The 22,500-nt window shown below is 49.2% G+C and overlaps 1 protein-coding gene across 1 annotated transcript in view; it reads right to left on the bottom strand.

The window, feature by feature from the left end:
- Nucleotides 1-2,343: 2,343 nt before the first annotated feature.
- Nucleotides 2,344-22,500, bottom strand: part of LOC118383756 (myosin-10-like) — an 82,523-nt gene continuing 62,366 nt past the window's right edge. Inside the window, exons 21-42 of the mRNA XM_052509768.1 lie at nucleotides 22,178-22,247; nucleotides 21,897-22,057; nucleotides 19,383-19,491; nucleotides 19,157-19,288; nucleotides 18,233-18,439; nucleotides 17,766-17,903; nucleotides 16,196-16,319; nucleotides 15,878-16,049; nucleotides 15,346-15,703; nucleotides 14,837-15,148; nucleotides 9,460-9,612; nucleotides 9,078-9,326; nucleotides 8,874-8,987; nucleotides 8,658-8,756; nucleotides 8,241-8,453; nucleotides 7,925-8,086; nucleotides 7,621-7,749; nucleotides 7,370-7,458; nucleotides 6,854-6,977; nucleotides 6,502-6,710; nucleotides 3,074-3,182; nucleotides 2,344-2,520 (exon numbers count right to left, since the gene is read on the bottom strand). Of these exons, the coding sequence (XP_052365728.1) occupies nucleotides 2,344-2,520; nucleotides 3,074-3,182; nucleotides 6,502-6,710; nucleotides 6,854-6,977; nucleotides 7,370-7,458; nucleotides 7,621-7,749; nucleotides 7,925-8,086; nucleotides 8,241-8,453; nucleotides 8,658-8,756; nucleotides 8,874-8,987; nucleotides 9,078-9,326; nucleotides 9,460-9,612; nucleotides 14,837-15,148; nucleotides 15,346-15,703; nucleotides 15,878-16,049; nucleotides 16,196-16,319; nucleotides 17,766-17,903; nucleotides 18,233-18,439; nucleotides 19,157-19,288; nucleotides 19,383-19,491; nucleotides 21,897-22,057; nucleotides 22,178-22,247 (3,610 nt within the window). The remainder of the gene's footprint in view (nucleotides 2,521-3,073; nucleotides 3,183-6,501; nucleotides 6,711-6,853; nucleotides 6,978-7,369; nucleotides 7,459-7,620; nucleotides 7,750-7,924; nucleotides 8,087-8,240; nucleotides 8,454-8,657; nucleotides 8,757-8,873; nucleotides 8,988-9,077; nucleotides 9,327-9,459; nucleotides 9,613-14,836; nucleotides 15,149-15,345; nucleotides 15,704-15,877; nucleotides 16,050-16,195; nucleotides 16,320-17,765; nucleotides 17,904-18,232; nucleotides 18,440-19,156; nucleotides 19,289-19,382; nucleotides 19,492-21,896; nucleotides 22,058-22,177; nucleotides 22,248-22,500) is intronic.

Below are 22,500 nucleotides of genomic sequence, written 5' to 3'. Positions count from 1 at the left end.
ATTTTGTTACATTACAGCCTTACTCTAAAACGGATTAAACCACCCCCCCCATCAATCGACACACAATACCCCATAATGACATAGCAAAAACAGGTTTTTAATTCATTTAAAACTTTTATACAAAAATGTAAAACTGAAATATCACATTTACATAAGTATTCAGTCCCTTTACTCAGAGCTTTGTTATCATCACAGATCTCTCTGTACATCTTTCCCTTGATCTTGACTAGTCTCCCAGTCCCTGCTGCTGAACATTTTCCCCACAGCATGATGCTGCCACCACCATGCTTCACCGTAGGGATGGTGCCAGGTTTCCTCCAGAAGTAACACTTGGCATTCAGGCCAGAGTGCAATCTTGGTTTCCTCAGACGAGAGAATCTTGTTTCTGTCACGCCCTGATCTGTTTCACCGGTTCCTGTTATTATCTCCACCCCCTTCAGGTATCGCTTATTTTCCCCAGTCTATTGATCCCTGTCTCTCTGTGCCAGTTCTTCTTATATGTTAGTCAAGTCAACCAGCTGTAATGTGGTCTGTGTGTAGCTGGTGTAGAGAAGTCAGGCGCAGGACAGTAGACATGAGTAAATAAACGTATTTTACTCAAAATAAACAAATACAATACAAACTAAGCGCGCCCACATAAACGGACCATATTACAAAAAAACAATCACTCACAAACAAACATGGGGGAACAGAGGGTTCAATAATGAACATGTAATTGGGGCATTGAAACCAGGTGTGTAAGACAAAGACAAAACAAATGGGAAATGAAAAGTGGATCGGCGATGGCTAGAAGGCCGGTGACGTGGACCGCCAAACGCCCCCCCGAACAAAGAGAGGGACCGACTTCGGCGGAAGTCGTGACACCAGCGTATTTTTCCCATTCTCCTTTTGCTATTCTATTTTTGATAGTCCTCCCAGTTTTGACCCCTGCCTGACTCTGGACTACTTTCCCACCTGCCTGATCATCCTGCCTGGTCTGACCTTGACTCTGCCTGCCCTTCGGTACCGTTTGGACTCTGAACTGGTTTTGACCCTTTTGCCTGTCCACGACCATTCTCTTGCCTTACCTTATTGGATTAATAAATATTGTAAGACTCCAACCATCTGCCTCCTGTGTCTGCATCTGGGTCTCACCTTGAGTCATGATAGTTTCTCATTATCTGAGAGTCTTCAGGTGCCTTTTGGCAAACTCCAAGCATGCTGTCATGTGCCTTTTACTGAGGAGTGGCTTCCGTCTGGCCAATCTACCATAAAGGCCTGATTGATGGAGTGCTGCAGAGATGGTTGTCTTTCCGGAAGGCTCTCCCATCTTCATAGAAGAACTATAGAGCTCTGTCAGAGTGACCATCGGGTTCTTGGTCACCTTCCTGACCAAGGCTCTTCTCCTCAGATTGCTCAGTATGGCTGGTTGGCAAGCTCTAGGAAGAGTCTTGTTGGTTCTAAACTTCTTCCATGTTTTGGTACCCTTCCCCAGATCTGTGCCTCAACACAATCCTGTCTCGGAGCTCTACGGACAAGTCCTTTGACCTTATGGCTTGGTTTATGCTCTGACATGCACTGTCAACTGTGACCTTTTATAGACAGGTGTCTGTGCCGTTCCAAATCATGTCCAATCAATTTAATTTATTACAGGGGACTCCAAACAAGTTGTAGAAACATCTCAAGGATGATCAATAGAAACAGGATGAACCTGAGCTCAATTTCATGTTTCATAGCTAAGGGTTTGAAAAGTTATGTAAATAAGGTATTTCTGTTTATTTTTAATAAATTATCAAGCATTTCCCCAATTTGTTTTGTCACTTTGTCATTATGGGGTATTGTGTGTAGATTGATGAACATTTTTTAAAATCCATTGTAGAATAAGGCTGTAACGTATCAACATGTGGAAAAAGGCAGTGTATATCTGTCTCTATGAGGGACTGGAAAGGTGACTAAACCCCTGAGACATCAAACTAATGAGAGACAGTATTTCCTCAGTTTAAAATATACTGCAGTCCACACAACTAACAGAAATCTTAACTTAATGAATTGCACACGCACGCACACACAGACCTACTTCTCTGGTTTCCGTTCAGATGTGGTGATGCTGAGTGGATGGAGTGGAGTGTGAGGCAGACTGATGGACAGTGTGTCAGTATTAGATGAGGTCAATGGAAGAAAAAACATGCAATAATACAACATGGTGGTAGTAGGTGGCAATGGAACTGCAAACATACAATGGATCTGGGAGGGTCACTCAGATTACACACACACACACACACCCACACACCCACACCCACACACACACCCACATCCACACACCCCCCACACACACACACACACACACACACACACACACACACACTACCTGAGGTGGCTGCGTAGAGCGGTGATCTCGCGGGTCATGCTCTGGGAGCTGTCAGTCAGCTCCTCCATCTCTCTCTGCAGTTTACGTCTCTGGGCGTTGGAACGAGAGTTATCCTCCTCCACCTCCTCAAGCTGCCTCTTCAGCTGCCTCAGCCGGCCCATAGACTTATCCAACTAGAGAGAGGAGGGGGTGTAGAGGGTGTGAGAGTGATGAAGAGAATGGTTCAAGTGGAAGAGGAGAAGACAATAGAAGAAGGGGGGAAGAGTATCAGAGAGGTGGCCGGAGGGAGACAGTTGGACAGATTAAGCACAGAACACGAGGACTGGGATTACATCCCACAGATTAAATTCCAGATGATTTTTGAGAGGGGGTCAGTATCACCTCTACCTCTACACTGTAGAGGGATTATTTTGTTAGGTATAATTTGGGAGGAGATAACCCCTACCTTCCCCTGGTGCCAGGGCTGGATTAGATTAGGATTGGGATTAGCAGGACCAACCACTCCTTTTGGGATGAAAACACACCCTACTGTATCTCTCCATCTCTATGGTGAACTCAAGAGGTTTCATACCTGTTCTCTGTACTGGTCTGTATTGGCATGTACTTGTTCTCTGTACTGGTCTGTACTGGTTCGTACTTGTTCTCTGTACTTGTTTGTACCTGTTCTCTGTACTGGTCTGTACTGGTTTGTACCTGTTCTCTGTAATGGTCTGTACTGGTTCATACCTGTTCTCTGTACTGGTCTGCGTGTCTCCTCTCGTCCTCTGCCTGCATCATCACCTCCTTCAGTTTTTTCTCTGTCTTCCTCACCAGCTTGTTGGCTATCGCTCGCTCTCTGGGGGGAGGGGAGATAGACTGTGAGTCATGTTTTATCCCCATACCCAGAACATACAGTCAGAATAGTAGTGGAAGAAGTTAGATGTTAGAGGGAGGAGATGGGAAGGAAAAGGAAGCGAGGGATGGGAGAAGTAAAGAGTGAGGAAAGTAACAAGGCGAGAGAGGAAGTAACAAGGCGAGAGAGGAAAGTAACAAGGCGAGAGAGGACAGGAACAAGGCGAGAGAGGACAGGAACAAGGCGAGAGAGGAAAGGAACAAGGCGAGAGAAGAAGTAACAAGGCGAGAGAGGAAGTAACAAGGCGAGAAAGGAAAGTAACAAGGCGAGAGAGGAAAGGAACAAGGCGAGAGAGGAAAGGAACAAGGCGAGAGAAGAAGTAACAAGGCGAGAGAGGAAGTAACAAGGCGAGAAAGGAAAGTAACAAGGCGAGAGAGGAAAGGAACAAGGCGAGAGAGGAAGTAACAAGGCGAGAGAGGAAAGGAACAAGGCGAGAGAAGAAGTAACAAGGCGAGAGAGGAAAGGAACAAGGCGAGAGAAGAAGTAACAAGGCGAGAGAGGAAGTAACAAGGCGAGAAAGGAAAGTGACAAGGCGAGAGAGGAAAGGAACAAGGCGAGAGAGGAAAGGAACAAGGCGAGAGAGGAAAGGAACAAGGCGAGAGAGGAAAGGAACAAGGCGAGAGAGGAAAGGAACAAGGCGAGAGAGGAAAGTAACAAGGCGAGAGAAGAAGTAACAAGGCGAGAGAGGAAAGGAACAAGGCGAGAGAGGAAAGGAACAAGGCGAGAGAGGAAGTAACAAGGCGAGAGAGGAAAGGAACAAGGCGAGAGAAGAAGTAACAAGGCGAGAGAAGAAGTAACAAGGCGAGAGAGGAAAGGAACAAGGCGAGAGAGGAAAGGAACAAGGCGAGAGAGGAAAGGAACAAGGCGAGAGAAGAAGTAACAAGGCGAGAAAGGAAAGTAACAAGGCGAGAGAGGAAAGTAACAAGGCGAGAGAGGAAAGTAACAAGGCGAGAGAGGAAAGGAACAAGGCGAGAGAGGAAAGGAACAAGGCGAGAGAGGAAAGGAACAAGGCGAGAGAAGAAGTAACAAGGCGAGAAAGGAAAGTAACAAGGCGAGAGAGGAAAGTAACAAGGCGAGAGAGGAAAGGAACAAGGCGAGAGAGGAAAGGAACAAGGCGAGAGAGGAAAGTAACAAGGCGAGAGAGGAAAGGAACAAGGCGAGAGAGGAAAGGAACAAGGCGAGAGAGGACAGGAACAAGGCGAGAGAAGAAGTAACAAGGCGAGAGAGGAAAACAAGGAGAGAGGAAGGAACAAGGCGAGAGAAGAAGTAACAGGACAGGAACAAGGCAAGAGAGAAGAAGTAACAAGGCGAGAGAGGAAGTAACAAGGCGAGAAAGGAAGTAACAAGGCGAGAGAGGAAAGGAACAAGGCGAGAGAGGAAAGTAACAAGGCGAGAGAAGAAGTAACAAGGCGAGAGAAGAAACAAGTAACAAGGCGGAGAGAAAGAAGTAACAAGGCAAGAGAGAAGAAGTAACAAGGCGAGAGAGGAAAGGAACAAGGCGAGAGAGGAAAGGAACAAGGCGAGAGAGGAAGTAACAAGGCGAGAGAAGAAGTAACAAGGCGGGAGAAGAAGTAACAAGGCGAGAGAAGAAGTAACAAGGCGAGAGAGGAAAGGAACAAGGCGAGAGAGGAAAGGAACAAGGCGAGAGAGGAAGTAACAAGGAGAGAGAGGAAAGGAACAAGGCGAGAGAGGAAAGTAACAAGGCGAGAGAGGAAAGGAACAAGGCGAGAGAGGAAGGAACAAGGCGAGAGAGGAAAGGAACAAGGCGAGAGAGGACAGGAACAAGGCGAGAGAAGAAGTAACAAGGCGAGAAAGGAAGTAACAAGGCGAGAGAGGAAAGGAACAAGGCGAGAGAAGAAGTAACAAGGCGAGAAAGGAAGTAACAAGGCGAGAGAGGAAAGGAACAAGGCGAGAGAGGAACAAGTAACAAGGCAAGAGAGAAAGGAAAGGAACAAGGCGAGAGAGGAAAGGAACAAGGCGAGAGAGGAAAGTAACAAGGCGAGAGAAGAAGTAACAAGGAGAGAGAGGAAAGGAACAAGGCGAGAGAGGAAAGGAACAAGGCGAGAGAGGAAAGGAACAAGGAGAGAGAGAAAGGAACAAGGCGGGAGAGGAAAGGAACAACAAGCGAGAGAAAGGAAAGGCGAGAGAGAGGAAAGAACAAGGCGAGAGAAGAAGTAACAAGGCGAGAGAGGAAAGGAACAAGGCGAGAGAGGAAGTAACAAGGCGAGAGAGGAAAGGAACAAGGCGAGAGAGGACAGGAACAAGGCGAGAGAAGAAGTAACAAGGCGAGAGAGGAAAGGAACAAGGCGAGAGAGGACAGGAACAAGGCGAGAGAAGAAGTAACAAGGCGAGAGAGGAAAGGAACAAGGCGAGAGAGGAAAGGAACAAGGCGAGAGAGGAAGTAACAAGGCGAGAGAGGAAAGGAACAAGGCGAGAGAGGAAAGGAACAAGGCGAGAGAGGAAAGGAACAAGGCGAGAGAAGAAGTAACAAGGCGAGAGAAGAAGTAACAAGGCGAGAAAGGAAGTAACAAGGCGAGAGAGGAAAGGAACAAGGCGAGAGAGGAAGTAACAAGGCGAGAGAAGAAGTAACAAGGCGGGAGAAGAAGTAACAAGGCGAGAGAGGAAAGGAACAAGGCGAGAGAGGAAAGGAACAAGGCGAGAGAGGACAGGAACAAGGCGAGAGAAGAAGTAACAAGGCGAGAGAAGAAGTAACAAGGCGAGAGAGGAAGGAACAAGGCGAGAGAGGAAAGGAACAAGGCGAGAGAGGAAAGTAACAAGGCGAGAGAAGAAGTAACAAGGCGAGAGAAGAAGTAACAAGGCGAGAGAGGAAAGGAACAAGGCGAGAGAGGAAAGGAACAAGGCGAGAGAGGAAAGTAACAAGGCGAGAGAAGAAGTAACAAGGCGAGAGAAGAAGTAACAAGGCGAGAGAAGAAGTAACAAGGCGAGAGAGGAAAGGAACAAGGCGAGAGAGGAAGTAACAAGGCGAGAGAAGAAGTAACAAGGCGGGAGAAGAAGTAACAAGGCGAGAGAGGAAAGGAACAAGGCGAGAGAGGAAAGTAACAAGGCGAGAGAGGAAGTAACAAGGCGAGAGAAGAAGTAACAAGGCGAGAGAAGAAGTAACAAGGCGAGAGAAGAAGTAACAAGGCGAGAGAGGACAGGAACAAGGCGAGAGAGGAAAGGAACAAGGCGAGAGAGGAAAGGAACAAGGCGAGAGAAGAAGTGTGAGGGGAAATCCATCAGAGAATGTGTGTGTTCCCCTCACTGTCTCTCCTGCTCCAGCTGCTCCTCCATGCCGTCCATCTTGGCCTCCAGGGCGGCGACACTGAGCCTGTGTTTTCCCCTGACAGCTCCCTCCATCTCCCCCAGCTTCAGCTTCAGCTCCTTGTTATGCCTTTCCAGAGCCTCCCTGGCCCCCTCAGCTTTCTGGCCCAGGGTCCTCTCTCCCTGCAGCTGCACCGTCAGAGTATCCACCTGGGGAGGGAGGGGAGACAGAGGGATAGAAAGGGAGATTAAAACCAAGAAAAATGGACAAATGTAAATCGAGTCCCGTATACTGTGTGTGTGTGTGTGTGTCTGTATGCAATGCGTGCGGGTAAGTGTGTGAGAGTGTGTACCTGAAGTGTAGTCTTCCTGTGTCTCTCGGCCACTAGTTCAGCATTGCTTTGCTCCTCCTCCAACTCCTCCTCCAGCTGAGTGACTCGCGCCTCCAACCTCCGCTTCTCATCGCACAGAGCCGACCTGACAACACATACACTGTGAGTAATACACACGCATAATACACAGTAATACACAAACCGTGAGTAATACACACGCATAATACACAGTAATACACACACCGTGAGTAATACACACGCATAATACACAGTAATACACACACCGTGAGTAATACACACGCATAATACACAGTAATACACACACCGTGAGTAATACACACGCATAATACACAGTAATACACACACCATGAGTAATACACACGCATAATACACAGTAATAAACACACTGTGAGTAATACACACGCATAATACACAGTAATACACACACCGTGAGTAATACACATGCATAATACACAGTAATACACACACATGAGTACACACACATACAGAAAGGAAAATAGAAAGAGAGACACTGACTTCCCGGTAGAGCTGTTGACGATCTCATCAGCCATCTCATCTCTCTCCTGCTGAGCCTGTCTCCTCATCTTCTCAGACACTGATAAATCCTATACACAGAGAGAGAGAGTCAGAGAGAGAGAGAAAGAGAGAGACAGACATAAGGAGAGAGACAGAGAAAGAAAGAGAGAAAGAGAGAGAGGACGTTAGTATCCTAAAACACAAGAGTTTGTGTCTTTGCAAATCTCTCACACACACACCAGCACACACACCTCTGTAAGCTGCAGTAACTCCGCCTCCAAGGTCTGCAAGCGCTTCTCTGTGTCTTTTGATTGGACGACCACCTCGTCACGGGCCAGCTTGGACTCATCCAGCTCACGAAGCACCTCCTTCATCTGAACCTGAGAGAGAACGAAAAGGAGGGTTGATTAAATATGGTTTTCCACAAGGCTCTGTGCTGGGACCCTTACCGTTCTCATTATAGCTGTGGTTTATATATCAGTTAACTGCACAGCATCTAATCTCAGACCGAGCAAGCAGCATTAGAAAGAAAGAGAGAAGGGGGGTGTAGCTTACCTGCAGTCTCCGTAGCTGCCTAAGCCCCTCCTCCCTGCCGCGATTGGCTGTCTCCACCTGGGCTTCAGCCTCCTGTAGCTCTCCCTCCAGCTGCTTCTTGACGGACATGGCCTGAGAGCGTTGACTCCTCTCCTCCTCTAGCTGGGTCTCCAACTCCCTCACCTGGGGGGGAAGGAGAGAAAGAGAAGAGGAGAGGGGGATGGAAAGAAAGGGAACGGCAGAGAAAGAGAGAAGTTTAGCATCTAATCCAAATTAATAACTGTCTCCCCATATTTCAGGCTTGATACACTCCTCTTCTTCTCTCTTCTCTCCATACCTGTTTGTTGAGAGACCTCCTCTTCTCCTCTCCTTTCTCCTCCTTGGTGCTGATCTCTCTCTCAAACTGGGCCCTGAGTGCTTGGAGGGTGACCTCGAGCCTCAGCCTGGAGTTCTCCGCCTCCCCCAGCTCCTCCTCCAGCTCCTGGGTCTGAGTGTGCAGGGACTCTGCCTCTGTCTCCAGGGCCCGGCGGGAACGCTCCAACTCATGCACCTGACACAGGAGGAGAGAAATGTGTGAGATACATTTTCACTCTGTAATACAAATACACACATTCTCACACACACACACACACACACACACACACACACACACACACACACACACACACACACACACACACACACACACACACACACACACACACACACACACACACACACACACACACACACACACACACACACACACACATACATTCTTCCCCACGTCATCCTGTTGATTGACTAGTTGTTCCATGTCTATGCGGAGCTGCTTGTTAGATCTCTCCAGCTCGTCCCTCTGATCTTGGGCCTCCTGTAAGTGTGGATGGGAACAATGAAGTATCAACACTCACTATTATTTAGACGAAGATGAAAACAACTCTTTATGCTGATAACTGGATAATAATGTTTGTAGTCACTCCAGTGGTACCTGCAGGGCTCGTGCCAGTGCCAGGGAGCGTGTCTCCTTCTCTCTACTGTCTGCTTCGGCCCTGTCTCTCTCCTCAGCCAGCCGGGCACTCACTGCCTTCTCCTCTGACAGGCACTGAGGGGGCAAAGGGCAGGGGTTACATCACGGGACATTATGTCATTATGGTTACCTCTCACCTTTAACCTCTAACCCCTGAACTCTGACCTGGTCAAACTTCTTCTGCCTCTTCTCCAGGGTGGTGCAGTTCTGTCTCTCTCTCTGCAGGGCCAGGGTCATGTCCTCTATCTCCTCCCTCAGCCTCTCCCTCTGTCGCTCCACACGTTCTTTCTCCTCCTCCTTCTGTCGTTCTCTCTGGACGGCCTGGTCTAGGTCTCTCTGCAGTTTCCTGCGGGTCTCCTCTCCTGCCTCCACCGCCCCATTCACCTCCTCCGACTGCCTCCGCAACTCAGCCAGCTAGAGAGGGAGAGCGGGAGAGAGGGAGAGAGGGAGTGATGTGAGGACGAAGATAGACTTACTGTAGAAGACAACTGAACATGTTTTATATTATAATCTAGAGGAAAGTTTTTTTTTACACAATGATGATTACCTGCTGAGTGTGAGTCTGTATCTGTCTGGAAAGATCCTTGGCTCTCTCCTCTTCCTCCTCCACTCTCTCCATCAGTCCATTCCTCTCCTCCTCCAGTGCTCTCACCCTGGAGCCCAGAGCCAGCTTCTGACGAGTCTCATCCTGAAGTAGCTCCTAAGAGTGAAAGCAGGAAAACGATCACGCTCTCCGTAGCCGATGTGAGTAAGACCGTTAAACTGGTCAACATTCACAAGGCCGCAGGGCCAGATGGATTACCAGGACATGTACTCCGAGCATGAGTTGACCAACTGTCTAGTGTCTTCACTGACCACCATAGTCCCTGTGCCCAAGTGTCTCCCTGACCACCATAGTCCCTGTGCCCAAGTGTCTCCCTGACCACCATAGTCCCTGTGCCCAAGTGTCTCCCTGACCACCATAGTCCCTGTGCCCAATTGTCTCCCTGATCACCATAGTCCCTGTGCCCAAGTGTCTCCCTGACCAGCCATAGTCCCTGTGCCCAAGTGTCTCCCTGACCAGCCATAGTCCCTGTGCACAAGTGCCTCCCTGACCACCATAGTCCCTGTGCCCAAGTGTCTCCCTGACCCCCATAGTCCCTGTGCCCAAGTGGCTCCCTGACCACCATAGTCCCTGTGCCCAAGTGGCTCCCTGACCACCATAGTCCCTGTGCCCAAGTGGCTCCCTGACCACCATAGTCCCTGTGCCCAAGTGTCTCCCTGACGAGCCATAGTCCCTGTGCCCAAGTGGCTCCCTGACCACCATAGTCCCTGTGCCCAAGTGTCTCCCTGACCACCATAGTCCCTGTGCCCAAGTGGCTCCCTGACCACCATAGTCCCTGTGCCCAAGTGGCTCCCTGACCACCATAGTCCCTGTGCCCAAGTGTCTCCCTGACCAGCCATAGTCCCTGTGCCCAAGTGTCTCCCTGACCAGCCATAGTCCCTGTGCCCAAGTGTCTCCCTGACCAGCCATAGTCCCTGTGCCCAAGTGTCTCCCTGACCACCATAGTCCCTGTGCCCAAGTGTCTCCCTGACCAGCCATAGTCCCTGTGCCCAAGTGTCTCCCTGACCACCATAGTCCCTGTGCCCAAGTATCTCCCTGACCAGCCATAGTCCCTGTGCCCAAGTGTCTCCCTGATCACCATAGTCCCTGTGCCCAAGTGGCTCCCTGACCAGCCATAGTCCCTGTGCCCAAGTGTCTCCCTGACCAGCCATAGTCCCTGTGCACAAGTGTCTCCCTGACCACCATAGTCCCTGTGCCCAAGTGGCTCCCTGATCACCATAGTCCCTGTGCCTAAGTGTCTCCCTGACCACCATGGTCCCTGTGCCCAAGTGTCTCACTGACCACCATAGTCCCTGTACCCAAGTGTCTCCCTGACCACCATAGTCCCTCTGCCCAAGTGTCTCCCTGACCACCATAGTCCCTGTGCCCAAGTGTCTCCCTGACCACCATAGTCCCTGTGCCCAAGTGTCTCCCTGACCACCATAGTCCCTGTGCCCAAGTGTCTCCCTGACCACTATAGTTAATCCCTGTGCCCAAGTGTCTCCCTGACCACCATAGTCCCTGTGCCCAAGTCTCTCCCTGACCACCATAGTCCCTCTGCCCAAGTGTCTCCCTGACCACCATAGTCCCTGTGCCCAAGTGTCTCCCTGATCACCATAGTCCCTGTGCCCAAGTGTCTCCCTGACCACCATAGTCCCTGTGCCCAAGTATCTCCCTGACCAGCCATAGTCCCTGTGCCCAAGTGTCTCCCTGATCACCATAGTCCCTGTGCCCAAGTGGCTCCCTGACCAGCCATAGTCCCTGTGCCCAAGTGTCTCCCTGACCAGCCATAGTCCCTGTGCACAAGTGTCACCCTGACCACCATAGTCCCTGTGCCCAAGTGGCTCCCTGACCACCATAGTCCCTGTGCCTAAGTGTCTCCCTGACCACCATGGTCCCTGTGCCCAAGTGTCTCACTGACCACCATAGTCCCTGTACCCAAGTGTCTCCCTGACCACCATAGTCCCTCTGCCCAAGTGTCTCCCTGACCACCATAGTCCCTGTGCCCAAGTGTCTCCCTGACCAGCCATAGTCCCTGTGCCCAAGTGTCTCCCTGATCACCATAGTCCCTGTGCCCAAGTGGCTCCCTGACCAGCCATAGTCCCTGTGCCCAAGTGTCTCCCTGACCAGCCATAGTCCCTGTGCACAAGTGTCTCCCTGACCACCATAGTCCCTGTGCCCAAGTGGCTCCCTGATCACCATAGTCCCTGTGCCTAAGTGTTTCCCTGACCACCATGGTCCCTGTGCCCAAGTGTCTCACTGACCACCATAGTCCCTGTACCCAAGTGTCTCCCTGACCACCATAGTCCCTCTGCCCAAGTGTCTCCCTGACCACCATAGTCCCTGTGCCCAAGTGTCTCCCTGATCACCATAGTCCCTGTGCCCAAGTGTCTCCCTGACCACCATAGTCCCTGTGCCCAAGTGTCTCCCTGACCACCATAGTCCCTGTGCCCAAGTGTCTCCCTGACCACTATAGTCCCTGTGCCCAAGTGTCTCCCTGACCACCATAGTCCCTGTGCCCAAGTCTCTCCCTGACCACCATAGTCCCTCTGCCCAAGTGTCTCCCTGACCACCATAGTCCCTGTGCCCAAGTGTCTCCCTGATCACCATAGTCCCTGTGCCCAAGTGTCTCCCTGACCACCATAGTCCCTGTGCCCAAGTATCTCCCTGACCAGCCATAGTCCCTGTGCCCAAGTGTCTCCCTGATCACCATAGTCCCTGTGCCCAAGTGGCTCCCTGACCAGCCATAGTCCCTGTGCCCAAGTGTCTCCCTGACCAGCCATAGTCCCTGTGCACAAGTGTCTCCCTGACCACCATAGTCCCTGTGCCCATGTGGCTCCCTGATCACCATAGTCCCTGTGCCTAAGTGTCTCCCTGACCACCATGGTCCCTGTGCCCAAGTGTCTCCCTGACCACCATAGTCCCTCTGCCCAAGTGTCTCCCTGACCACCATAGTCCCTGTGCCCAAGTGTCTCCCTGACCACCATAGTCCCTGTGCCCAAGTGTCTCCCTGACCACCATAGTCCCTGTGCCCAAGTGTCTCCCTGACCACCATAGTCCCTGTGCCCAAGTGTCTCCCTGACCCCCATAGTCCCTGTGCCCAAGTGTCTCCCTGACCCCCATAGTCCCTGTGCCCAAGAAGATCAAGGTAATCTGCCTAAATGACTACCGAACCGTAGCACTCACTTCGGTAGCCATGAAGTGCTTTGAAAGGCTGGTCATGGCTCACATCAACACCATCATGCCAGAAACCCTAGACCCACTCCAATTTCGCATACCACCCCAACAGATCCACAGATGAAGCAATCTCTATTGCACTCAACACTGCCTTTTCCCACCTGGACAAAAGGAACATCAATGCTATTCATTGACTACAGCTTAGCATTCAACACCAGAGTGCCCACAAAGCTCATCACTAAGCTAAGGACCCTGGGACCAAACACCTGCCTCTGCAACTGGATCCTGGACTTCCTGACGGACCGCCCCCAGGTGGTAAGGGTAGGTAACAACTCATCTTCCATGCTGATCCTCAACATAGTGGCCCCTCAGGGGTGTGTGCTTAGTCCCCTCCTGTACTTCCTGTTCACCCATGGCTGCACGGCCAGGCACGACTTCAACGCCATTATTAAGTTTGCCGATGACACAACAGCGGTAGGCCTGATCACCGACAACGATGAGAAAGCCTATAGGGAGGTCAGAGACATGGCAGTGTGGTGCCAGGACAACAACCTCTCCCTCAACGTGATCAAGACAAAGATGATGATTGTGGACTACAGGAACAGGAGGAACGAGCACGCCCCCATTCTCATCGACGGGGCTGTAGTGGAGCAGGTTGAGAGCTTCAAGTTCCTTGGTGTCCACATCACCAACAAACTAACATGGTCCAAGCACATCAAGACAGTCGTGAGGAGGGCACGACAAAACCTATTACCCCTCAGGAGACTGAAAAGATTTGGAATAGGTCCTCAGATCCTCAAAAAGTTCCACAGCAGCACCATCGAGAGCATCCTGACTGGTTGCATCACCGCCGGGTATGGCAACTGCTCGGCCTCCAACCACAAGGCACTACAGAGGGTAGTGTGTACGGCCCAGTACATCACTGGGGCCAAGCTTCCTGCCACCCAGGACCTCTACACCAGGCGGTGTCAGAGGAAGGCCCTAAAAATTGCCAAAGACCCCAACAACCCTAGTCATAGACTGTTCTCTCTGCTACAGCATGGCAAGCGGTACCGGAGCGCCAATTCTAGGTGCAAAAGGCTTCTTAACAGCTTCTACCCCCAAGCCATAAGACTGCTGAACAGGTAATCAAATGGCTACCTGGACTATTTGCATTAACCCCATTGTTTTTACACTGCTGCTACTCTCTGTTTATAATCTATGCATCGTCACTTTACATCTACCTACATGTACATATTACCTCAATTACCTCGACTAACCTGTACCCCTGCAGATTAACTCGGTACCGGTACCCCCTGTATATAGCCAGATTATTGTTCTTTTATTTTTTACTTTAGTTTATTTACTAAATATTTTCTTAACTCTTATTTTTCTTAAAACTGCATTGTTGGTTAAGGGCTTGTAAGCATTTCACAGTAAGGTCTTGATAGGAATTCTATGAATAATGACTAAACAATATCTACATTTAAATAGAACTATAACTAATTGAACTCTACCCTGTTTTACAATATCTGATTAATAATGTTCATAAGGAAGGAATTATGTAGCATGAACAAGGAGTAATGAAACATAATATACACCCTTCCAACTAGGTTGGGGAGGAAATGGGTTGTGGGTTTTTAAGTAAGCAAAAAGAGTTGTTAACCTATGGTGGAACTGAATCAGCTCTGGGATGTTTAGATAAGGCAGTGAGAGCCTCCCTAGGTTTTCGTTATCTGGAACTGTCTGCTGAATAGTGATGGATAATGGTGAGACTTCAGAAGTTAATCTTGATGTGTGTGGGTGTGTGTGTGTGTGTGTGTGTGTGTGTGTGGGTGTGCGCTAGGAGGTTGGAATAAACTTTTGAACCTGCTTTGTCCTAGTCGATAGGAAGGATATTTTATAACCTATGACGTCATATTTTGTATATAAACTGTTGTTCGTGGTTCCATGGCAGTGCGCTCCGAGAATAAATACTATTATCTAATTTTGATAAGACTGGTTGGTCCCTGTCTATTTTATACAAATAACAAATAAGAACCTTACAAATTCTTAAAAACAGAGTGTATTTAATTAATAAACACATATAGGAATTAAGTATTCGGTGCATGTGACAAATACAATTTGATTTGATTATAAACAGAGGATGAAGGAGTTGGCAGTGTGTGTGTATGTGTGTGTGTACCTGAGCGTCGTGGAGCTGGCTCTCCAGGCTGCTGACCTCCTTGTTGAGACGGAGCGATTTGGAGTCAGAGGAGGAGAGAGAGCTAGAGAGGTTCTCCATCTCAGACTGTAGCTTGTGCAGTCGCTCCTCTCTCTCCTCTCTCTCTCTGTCGGCCTGTGCGAGGCGTGCGGTCAGCTCCTGGAGTTGGCCCTCTGCCCTCTTGCGGCCCCTCTCACTCTCCATGCGGCCCCCCTGCAGGGACTTTAGCTCTGAGGCCAAGCTCACCCTCTCATCCTCTAATAGAGTCTTGGCCTTCTCTAGGGACTGACGGGCCTGGGGAGACCATATAACATCAGGAATTACTACATACATACCATACACATAGAAACACCACGTTACAGACGTCTCAGTGACCAGTCTACAGAGAGAGAATAGCATGCAGGAGTCACTACCGACACTGTACTGTGGGAATAACACACGCAACATGCACAGAGAGTCACTGCATAGGCTACATTCTGTGTGTGACTCACCCGCTTGCTGTTGTCCAGTTGTTCCTGCAGGTTGTCTATGGCAGAGCAGTGCTTGACTCTGAGCTCTGAGAGCTGGGCCTCGTGACGTCTCGTCTCCCCCTCAACACATCTCTGGAGCTCCCCCAGCTCTGCCTCTCTACGAGACCTGAGTTCCTGCTGGGCCGCCGTGGTGTCCAGTGTGTCTTCCAGCTCTGTCCTCAAGGCCTCCAGCTCCTCCCCCAGGTCTCTCCTCTGTTTCTCTGCCCTCTCTCTCATCCCTCGTTCATTCTCCACTTCCTCCTTCAGTTCTGACACCTGAGACATGGCCTCTCTCAGAGCCCTCTGAGCCTCAGTCCTTCGTGCACCCTCCTCCTCCAACCTGGGAGAAAGAGAGAGAGAAGTCAAATATGGTGTTCTGCAAGGCACTGTGCTGGAACCATTTTGATTACCATTATCGGGAGAGAAAGCAGTTTTGTAACACTATGCAAATGAGGGGGTTGATATTTCCACTCTTCTCAAGGTGTGTGAATATACAGTATAGACTTCCTCTCACCTCCCCTGTAGGGTTGTGATATCTTTCTCTCTCTGAGCCAGGGTGCCCCTGAGTTCAGCGGACATTAGTCCCAGGTCAGAGAGCTGCTCCTGGGCTTCCACAGCTTCCCCCTCCATCCTCCTCCTCCACTTCTCCTGCTCCAGACGACCCTGCTCCTCACGCTTCAACCGATCTACAGGAGCGAGGGGGAAGAAGAAGAAAATAATTCATACCAGGACAAGTATCTGAAACAGTGTTGAGTGTGCAGCAAGTTCATCAAATGTATGTCATAACGTTAAGTATGCATAACAAGTGCCATCAGTTAGGAACAAGCTTTACCTTCCAGGTCAGCAATGACTGCTTCCTGTTTGTTTTTCAGTTTGTTGAGACTCTTGGTCTTCTCCTCTTCCTCAGTCAGTGAGTCTGTCACCTCATTCAACCTCTCCTCCAGCTGCTTCTTCTCCTGAGAGACAGAGACAACATGGATAAATGAAGTTCCAGCTGAGTCAACCCTGGGTTAGTCAGCTTCTATAAAGCCCTTCAGTCCTGTCCAGCTGAGTAAACCCTGGGTTAGTCAGCTTCTATAAAGCCCTTCAGTCCTGTCCAGCTGAGTCAACCCTGGGTTAGTCAGCTTCTATAAAGCCCTTCAGTCCTGTCCAGCTGAGTAAACCCTGGGTTAGTCAGCTTCTATAAAGCCCTTCAGTCCTGTCCAGCTGAGTCAACCCTGGGTTAGTCAGCTTCTATAAAGCCCTTCAGTCCTGTCCAGCTGAGTCAACCCTGGGTTAGTCAGCTTCTATAAAGCCCTTCAGTCCTGTCCAGCTGAGTCAACCCTGGGTTAGTCAGCTTCTATAAAGCCCTTCAGTCCTGTCCAGCTGAGTCAACCCTGGGTTAGTAAGCTTCTATAAATCCCTTCAGTCCTGTCCAGCTGAGTCAACCCTGGGTTAGTCAGCTTCTATAAAGCCCTTCAGTCCTGTCCAGCTGAGTCAACCCTGGGTTAGTCAGCTTCTATAAAGCCCTTCAGTCCTGTCCAGCTGAGTCAACCCTGGGTTAGTAAGCTTCTATAAATCCCTTCAGTCCTGTCCAGCTGAGTCAACCCTGGGTTAGTCAGCTTCTATAAAGCCCTTCAGTCCTGTCCAGCTGAGTCAACCCTGGGTTAGTCAGCTTCTATAAATCCCTTCAGTCCTGTCCAGCTGAGTGAACCCTGGGGTAGTAAGCTTCTATAAATCCCTTCAGTTATGTCCAGCTGAGTGAAACCCTGGGTTAGTCAGCTTTTATAAATCCCTTCAGTCCTGTCCAGCTGAGTCAACCCTGGGTTAGTCAGCTTCTATAAATCCCTTCAGTCCTGTCCAGCTGAGTGAACCCTGGGTTAGTAAGCTTCTATAAATCCCTTCAGTCCTGTCCAGCTGAGTGAACCCTGGGTTAGTAAGCTTCTATTTACATTTACATTTTACATTTAAGTCATTTAGCAGACGCTCTTATCCAGAGCGACTTACAGCTTTTATAAATCCCTTCAGTCCTGTCCAGCTGAGTCAACCCTGGGTTAGTCAGCTTCTATAAATCCCTTCAGTCCTGTTCAGCTGAGTGAACCCTGGGTTAGTAAGCTTCTATAAAGCCCTTCAGTCCTGTCCAGCTGAGTGAACCCTGGGTTAGTAAGCTTCTATAAATCCCTTCAGTCCTGTCCAGCTGAGTGAACCCTGGGTTAGTAAGCTTCTATAAATCCCTTCAGTCCTGTCCAGCTGAGTGAACCCTGGGTTAGTAAGCTTCTATAAATCCCTTCAGTCCTGTCCAGCTGAGTCAACCCTGGGTTAGTAAGCTTCTATAAAGCCCTTCAGTCCTGTCCAGGATGAAGTAAGTGTTACAGTTAAATGCGGTCCAGGGTTTATACTGTAGCCAGTGTAACTATGGTTACCTTGCTGAGGCGGTCTCTCTGTTCTCCAGTGCTCAGCATCTCTGTCTCCAGACTCTTGACCTTGGTCTCCAGGGTAACCTTCTCCAACTGGAGGCGCTGTCTGGCCGACTCCTCCTCCTCCAACTGCTCCTCCAGATCCTGAGGAGGAGAGAGGGAGAGGGGAGAGAAAGAGGGAAATGGGAGGAGAGAAATGGGAGGAGAGGAGGAGAGAGGGAGAGGGGAGGAGAGAAGGAGGGAGAGGGAACAGAGGAGGAGAGAGGAGAGGGGAGGAGAGGAGGAGAGAAGGAGGGAGAGGGGAGAGGTACAGAGATGAAGAGAAGAGGAGTGACAGAACATTAGAGAGACTGAGAGATCCAGTTATTCAGCAGAGCCTCTCATCTAAAGTTCCAAAACAATGCTGCTCTCTTCCTCATTATCATGTGCTTCATGTCCCCTTCTCTGTCTTCCACTCTCCCACTGTCCTGTACCGTCACGTGCTGCTGCATCTTCTTCTTCTCATTGGTCATCTGAACGCCCCTCTCCTCCTCCTCCTCCAATCGTCCCTCCAGCTCCCCCAGGATTTCCTCCAACTCCTGCTTCCTGCTGACGAGTCTGGCCCTCATCTCCTCCGCCTCAGCAAACAGCTCCGCCTCCGCCTGCAGCTGGTCTGTCAGCACCGCCTTCTCCTCCATCAGCTAGGAACCAGGGATGAGAAGGGAGAAAGGGACAGGGAGGTAAGTGTTCTGGTCTCTCTACCTGCTGGTGCTTTATTATCAGTTGTGTTGTACACACAGAGAGAAAGAGAGAGAGAGAGAGAGAGAGAGAGAGAGAGAGAGAGAGAGAGAGAGAGAGAGAGAGAGAGAGAGAGATAGATAAACCTCCAGATAGATAAATAGATAAAACTCCAGATAGATACACCTCCAAATAGATAGATATATAAACCTCCAGATAGATAAATAGATAAACCTCCAGATAGACAGATAGATACACCTCCAGATAGATAAATAGATAAACCTCCAGATAGACAGATAGATACACCTCCAGATAGACAAATAGATAAACCTCCAGATAGATAAATAGATAAACCTCCAGATAGACAGATAGATACACCTCCAGATAGATAAATAGATAAACCTCCAGATAGACAGATAGATACACCTCCAGATAGATAAATAGATAAACCTCCAGATAGACAGATAGATACACCTCCAGATAGATACATAGATAAACCTCCAGATAGACAGATAGATACACCTCCAGATAGATAAATAGATAAACCTCCAGATAGACAGATAGATACACCTCCAGATAGATAAATAGATAAACCTCCAGATAGACAGATAGATACACCTCCAGATAGATAAATAGATAAACCTCCAGATAGATAGATAGAGAAAGGAAAGGTATGTTACCTGTATGTGCTTCTTGTCCAGATCAGTGTAGTCCTGTTCCACTCTGGTCAGGTTGTCTTTGGCATTCTTAAGCTCCGACTCCCTCACCTGGATCTCCTCGTCCTGACGAGTCACCTGCAGCAGAGGCTTCACCTGGGGGGCACGGGTCAAAGGTTTGGTCACATACCTGTGCTAGAGTGTGTATGTGTTTGTGTGTGTGTATGTGTGGGTATGTGTGTGTGTGTACCTTGGTGAACAGCCTCCACCATTGCCAGTTCCTGAGTTTGAGGTAGGCAGCACAGTTTCTCTGCATCACTCTCATAGCACTCAGCTGCTGCTGCTTCTTCAGGAAGGCCCTACAGAGAGAGTCAACACAGAGAGACACAGAGAGAGACAGAGAGAGTCAACACAGAGAGAGACAGAGAGAGAGACAGAGTCAACACAGAGAGAGAGACAGAGTCAACAAAGAGAGAAAACACAGAGAGAGAGACAGAGAGTCAACACAGAGAGAGAAAACACACACAGAGAGAGAGAGACAGAGAGAGTCAACACAGAGAGAGAAAACACAGAGAGAGAGAGAGAGACAGAGAGAGAAAACACAGAGAGAGAGACAGAGAGTCAACACAGAGAGAGAAAACAGAGAGAGAGAGAGAGACAGAGTCAACACAGAGAGAGAAAACACAGAGAGAGAGAGACAGAGAGAGTCAACACAGAGAGAGAAAACACAGAGAGAGAAAACACAGAGAGTCAACACAGAGAGAGAAAACAGAGAGTAAACACAGAGAGAGAAAACGCAGAGAGAAAGACAGAGAGAGACAGAGAGAGAGACAGAGAGTCAACACAGAGAGAGAGACAGAGAGAGAAAACACAGAGAAAGACAGAGAGAGTCAACACAGAGAGAGAGACAGAGAGAGTCAACACAGAGAGAGAGACAGAGAGAGACAGAGAGAGAGACAGAGAGAGTCAACACAGACAGAGAGACAGAGAGAGAGACAGAGAGAGACAGAGAGAGTCAACACAGAGAGAGAGACAGAGAGAGAGACAGAGAGAGTCAACACAGAGGGAGAGACAGAGAGAGACAGAGAGAGAGACAGAGAGAGAAAACACAGAGAGAGACAGAGAGTCAACACAGAGAGAGAGAGACAGAGAGTCAACACAGAGAGAGAAAACACAGAGAGAGAGAGACAGAGAGAGTCAACACAGAGAGAGAAAACACAGAGAGAGAAAACACAGAGTCAACACAGAGAGAGAGACAGAGTCAACAAAGAGAGAAAACACAGAGAGAGAGACAGAGAGTCAACACAGAGAGAGAGACAGAGAGAGAGACAGAGAGAGAGACAGAGAGAGTCAACACAGACAGAGAGACAGAGAGAGAGACAGAGAGAGACAGAGAGAGTCAACACAGAGAGAGAGACAGAGAGAGAGACAGAGAGAGTCAACACAGAGGGAGAGACAGAGAGAGACAGAGAGAGAGACAGAGAGAGAAAACACAGAGAGAGAGAGACAGAGAGTCAACACAGAGAGAGAGAGACAGAGAGTCAACACAGAGAGAGAAAACACAGAGAGAGAGAGACAGAGAGAGTCAACACAGAGAGAGAAAACACAGAGAGAGAAAACACAGAGTCAACACAGAGAGAGAAAACAGAGAGTAAACACAGAGAGAGAAAACGCAGAGAGAAAGACAGAGAGACAGAGAGAGAGACAGAGAATCAACACAGAGAGAGAGACAGAGAGAGAAAACACAGAGAAAGACAGAGAGACAAAGAGAGTCAACACAGAGAGACAGAGAGAGAGTCAACTCAGAGAGAGAGACATAGAGAGTCAAGACAGAGAGACAGAGAGTCAACAGAGAGAGAGAGAGAGTCAACTAAGAGAGAGACAGAGAGAGTCAACACAGAGAAAGAGTCAACACAGAGAGACAGAGAGTCAACAGAGAGAGAGAGACAGAGAGTCAACAGAGAGAGAGTCAACACAGAGAGAGACAGAGAGTCAACAGAGAGAGAGTCAACAGAGAGAGAGACAGAGAGTCAACAGAGAGAGAGACAGAGAGTCAACAGAGAGAGAGTCAACACAGAGAGAGACAGAGAGTCAACAGAGAGAGAGTCAACAGAGAGAGAGACAGAGAGTCAACACAGAGAGAGAGTCAACTCAGAGAGATAGACAGAGAGACAGAGAGTCAACAGAGTGAGAGAGAGTCAACTCAGAGAGAGAGACAGAGTCAACACAGAGAGAGAGACAGAGAGAGTGAACTCAGGGAGAGAGACAGAGAGTCAACACAGAGAGAGAGACAGAGAGAGTCAACACAGAGAGAGAGACAGAGAGAGTCAACACAGAGAGAGAGACAGAGTCAACACAGAGAGAGAGACAGAGAGAGTCAACACAGAGAGAGAGACAGAGAGTCAACACAGAGAGAGAGACAGAGAGAGAGACAGAGAGGGAGAGAGACAGAGAGAGTCAACACAGACAGAGAGACAGAGAGAGTCAACACAGACAGAGAGACAGAGAGAGAGACAGAGAGAGAGACAGAGAGAGTCAACACAGAGAGAGAGACAGAGAGAGTCAACACAGACAGAGAGACAGAGAGAGAGACAGAGAGAGAGACAGAGAGAGTCAACACAGACAGAGAGACAGAGAGAGTCAACACAGACAGAGAGACAGAGAGAGAGACAGAGAGAGTCAACACAGAGAGAGAGACAGAGAGAGAGACAGAGAGAGAGACAGAGAGAGAGACAGAGAGACAAAGACACACACTAAAACACACCTGCGTGCGAGGAATCCTCGGGCAGCGCTCTGGAAGCGTATGATGGTGTCAGTGATCTTCAGGTCTCTCTCCTCCTCCAGGTGACCTAAGACTCCAGCCCTGAAGAACACTTTGCTCTGCCCAACTCTGAACAGGTTACGGTCCAGCTCCAACGCTCTGATCTGGAGACAGAGAGAGGACGGATACAAAGTTGAAATCACGTCCATATATGCATGTGCTTCAACACATAGGGCCCTATTTTGGTAAACAACAGTACAGCTTAGCTGTTCAATGGGACTCACCATGAGTTCACAGGCCTGCTTCCCGTCCATGAAGGTACGAGGGATAGCATTAGGAGTCAGGATCTCATACCTACAGGAAGAGACAGAGAGACTGGGACTGTGTTCTCTACATGACAACGTCAACTGACAGGCGAATGTGTGTTTCTGTGGGTGTGAGACAAATGGTTACGATAGCCATCACTGTGGATGTTAAGTGTTTCCTCTTGCCAGACACACACACACACACACACACACACACACACACACACACACACACACACACACACACACACACACACACACACACACACACACACACACACACACACACACACACACACACA

This window comes from Oncorhynchus keta, unplaced genomic scaffold (assembly GCF_023373465.1).
Source record: "Oncorhynchus keta strain PuntledgeMale-10-30-2019 unplaced genomic scaffold, Oket_V2 Un_contig_496_pilon_pilon, whole genome shotgun sequence".
In the NCBI taxonomy this organism is placed as follows: domain Eukaryota; kingdom Metazoa; phylum Chordata; class Actinopteri; order Salmoniformes; family Salmonidae; genus Oncorhynchus; species Oncorhynchus keta.
This window is presented reverse-complemented; position numbering and strand designations above follow the sequence as displayed.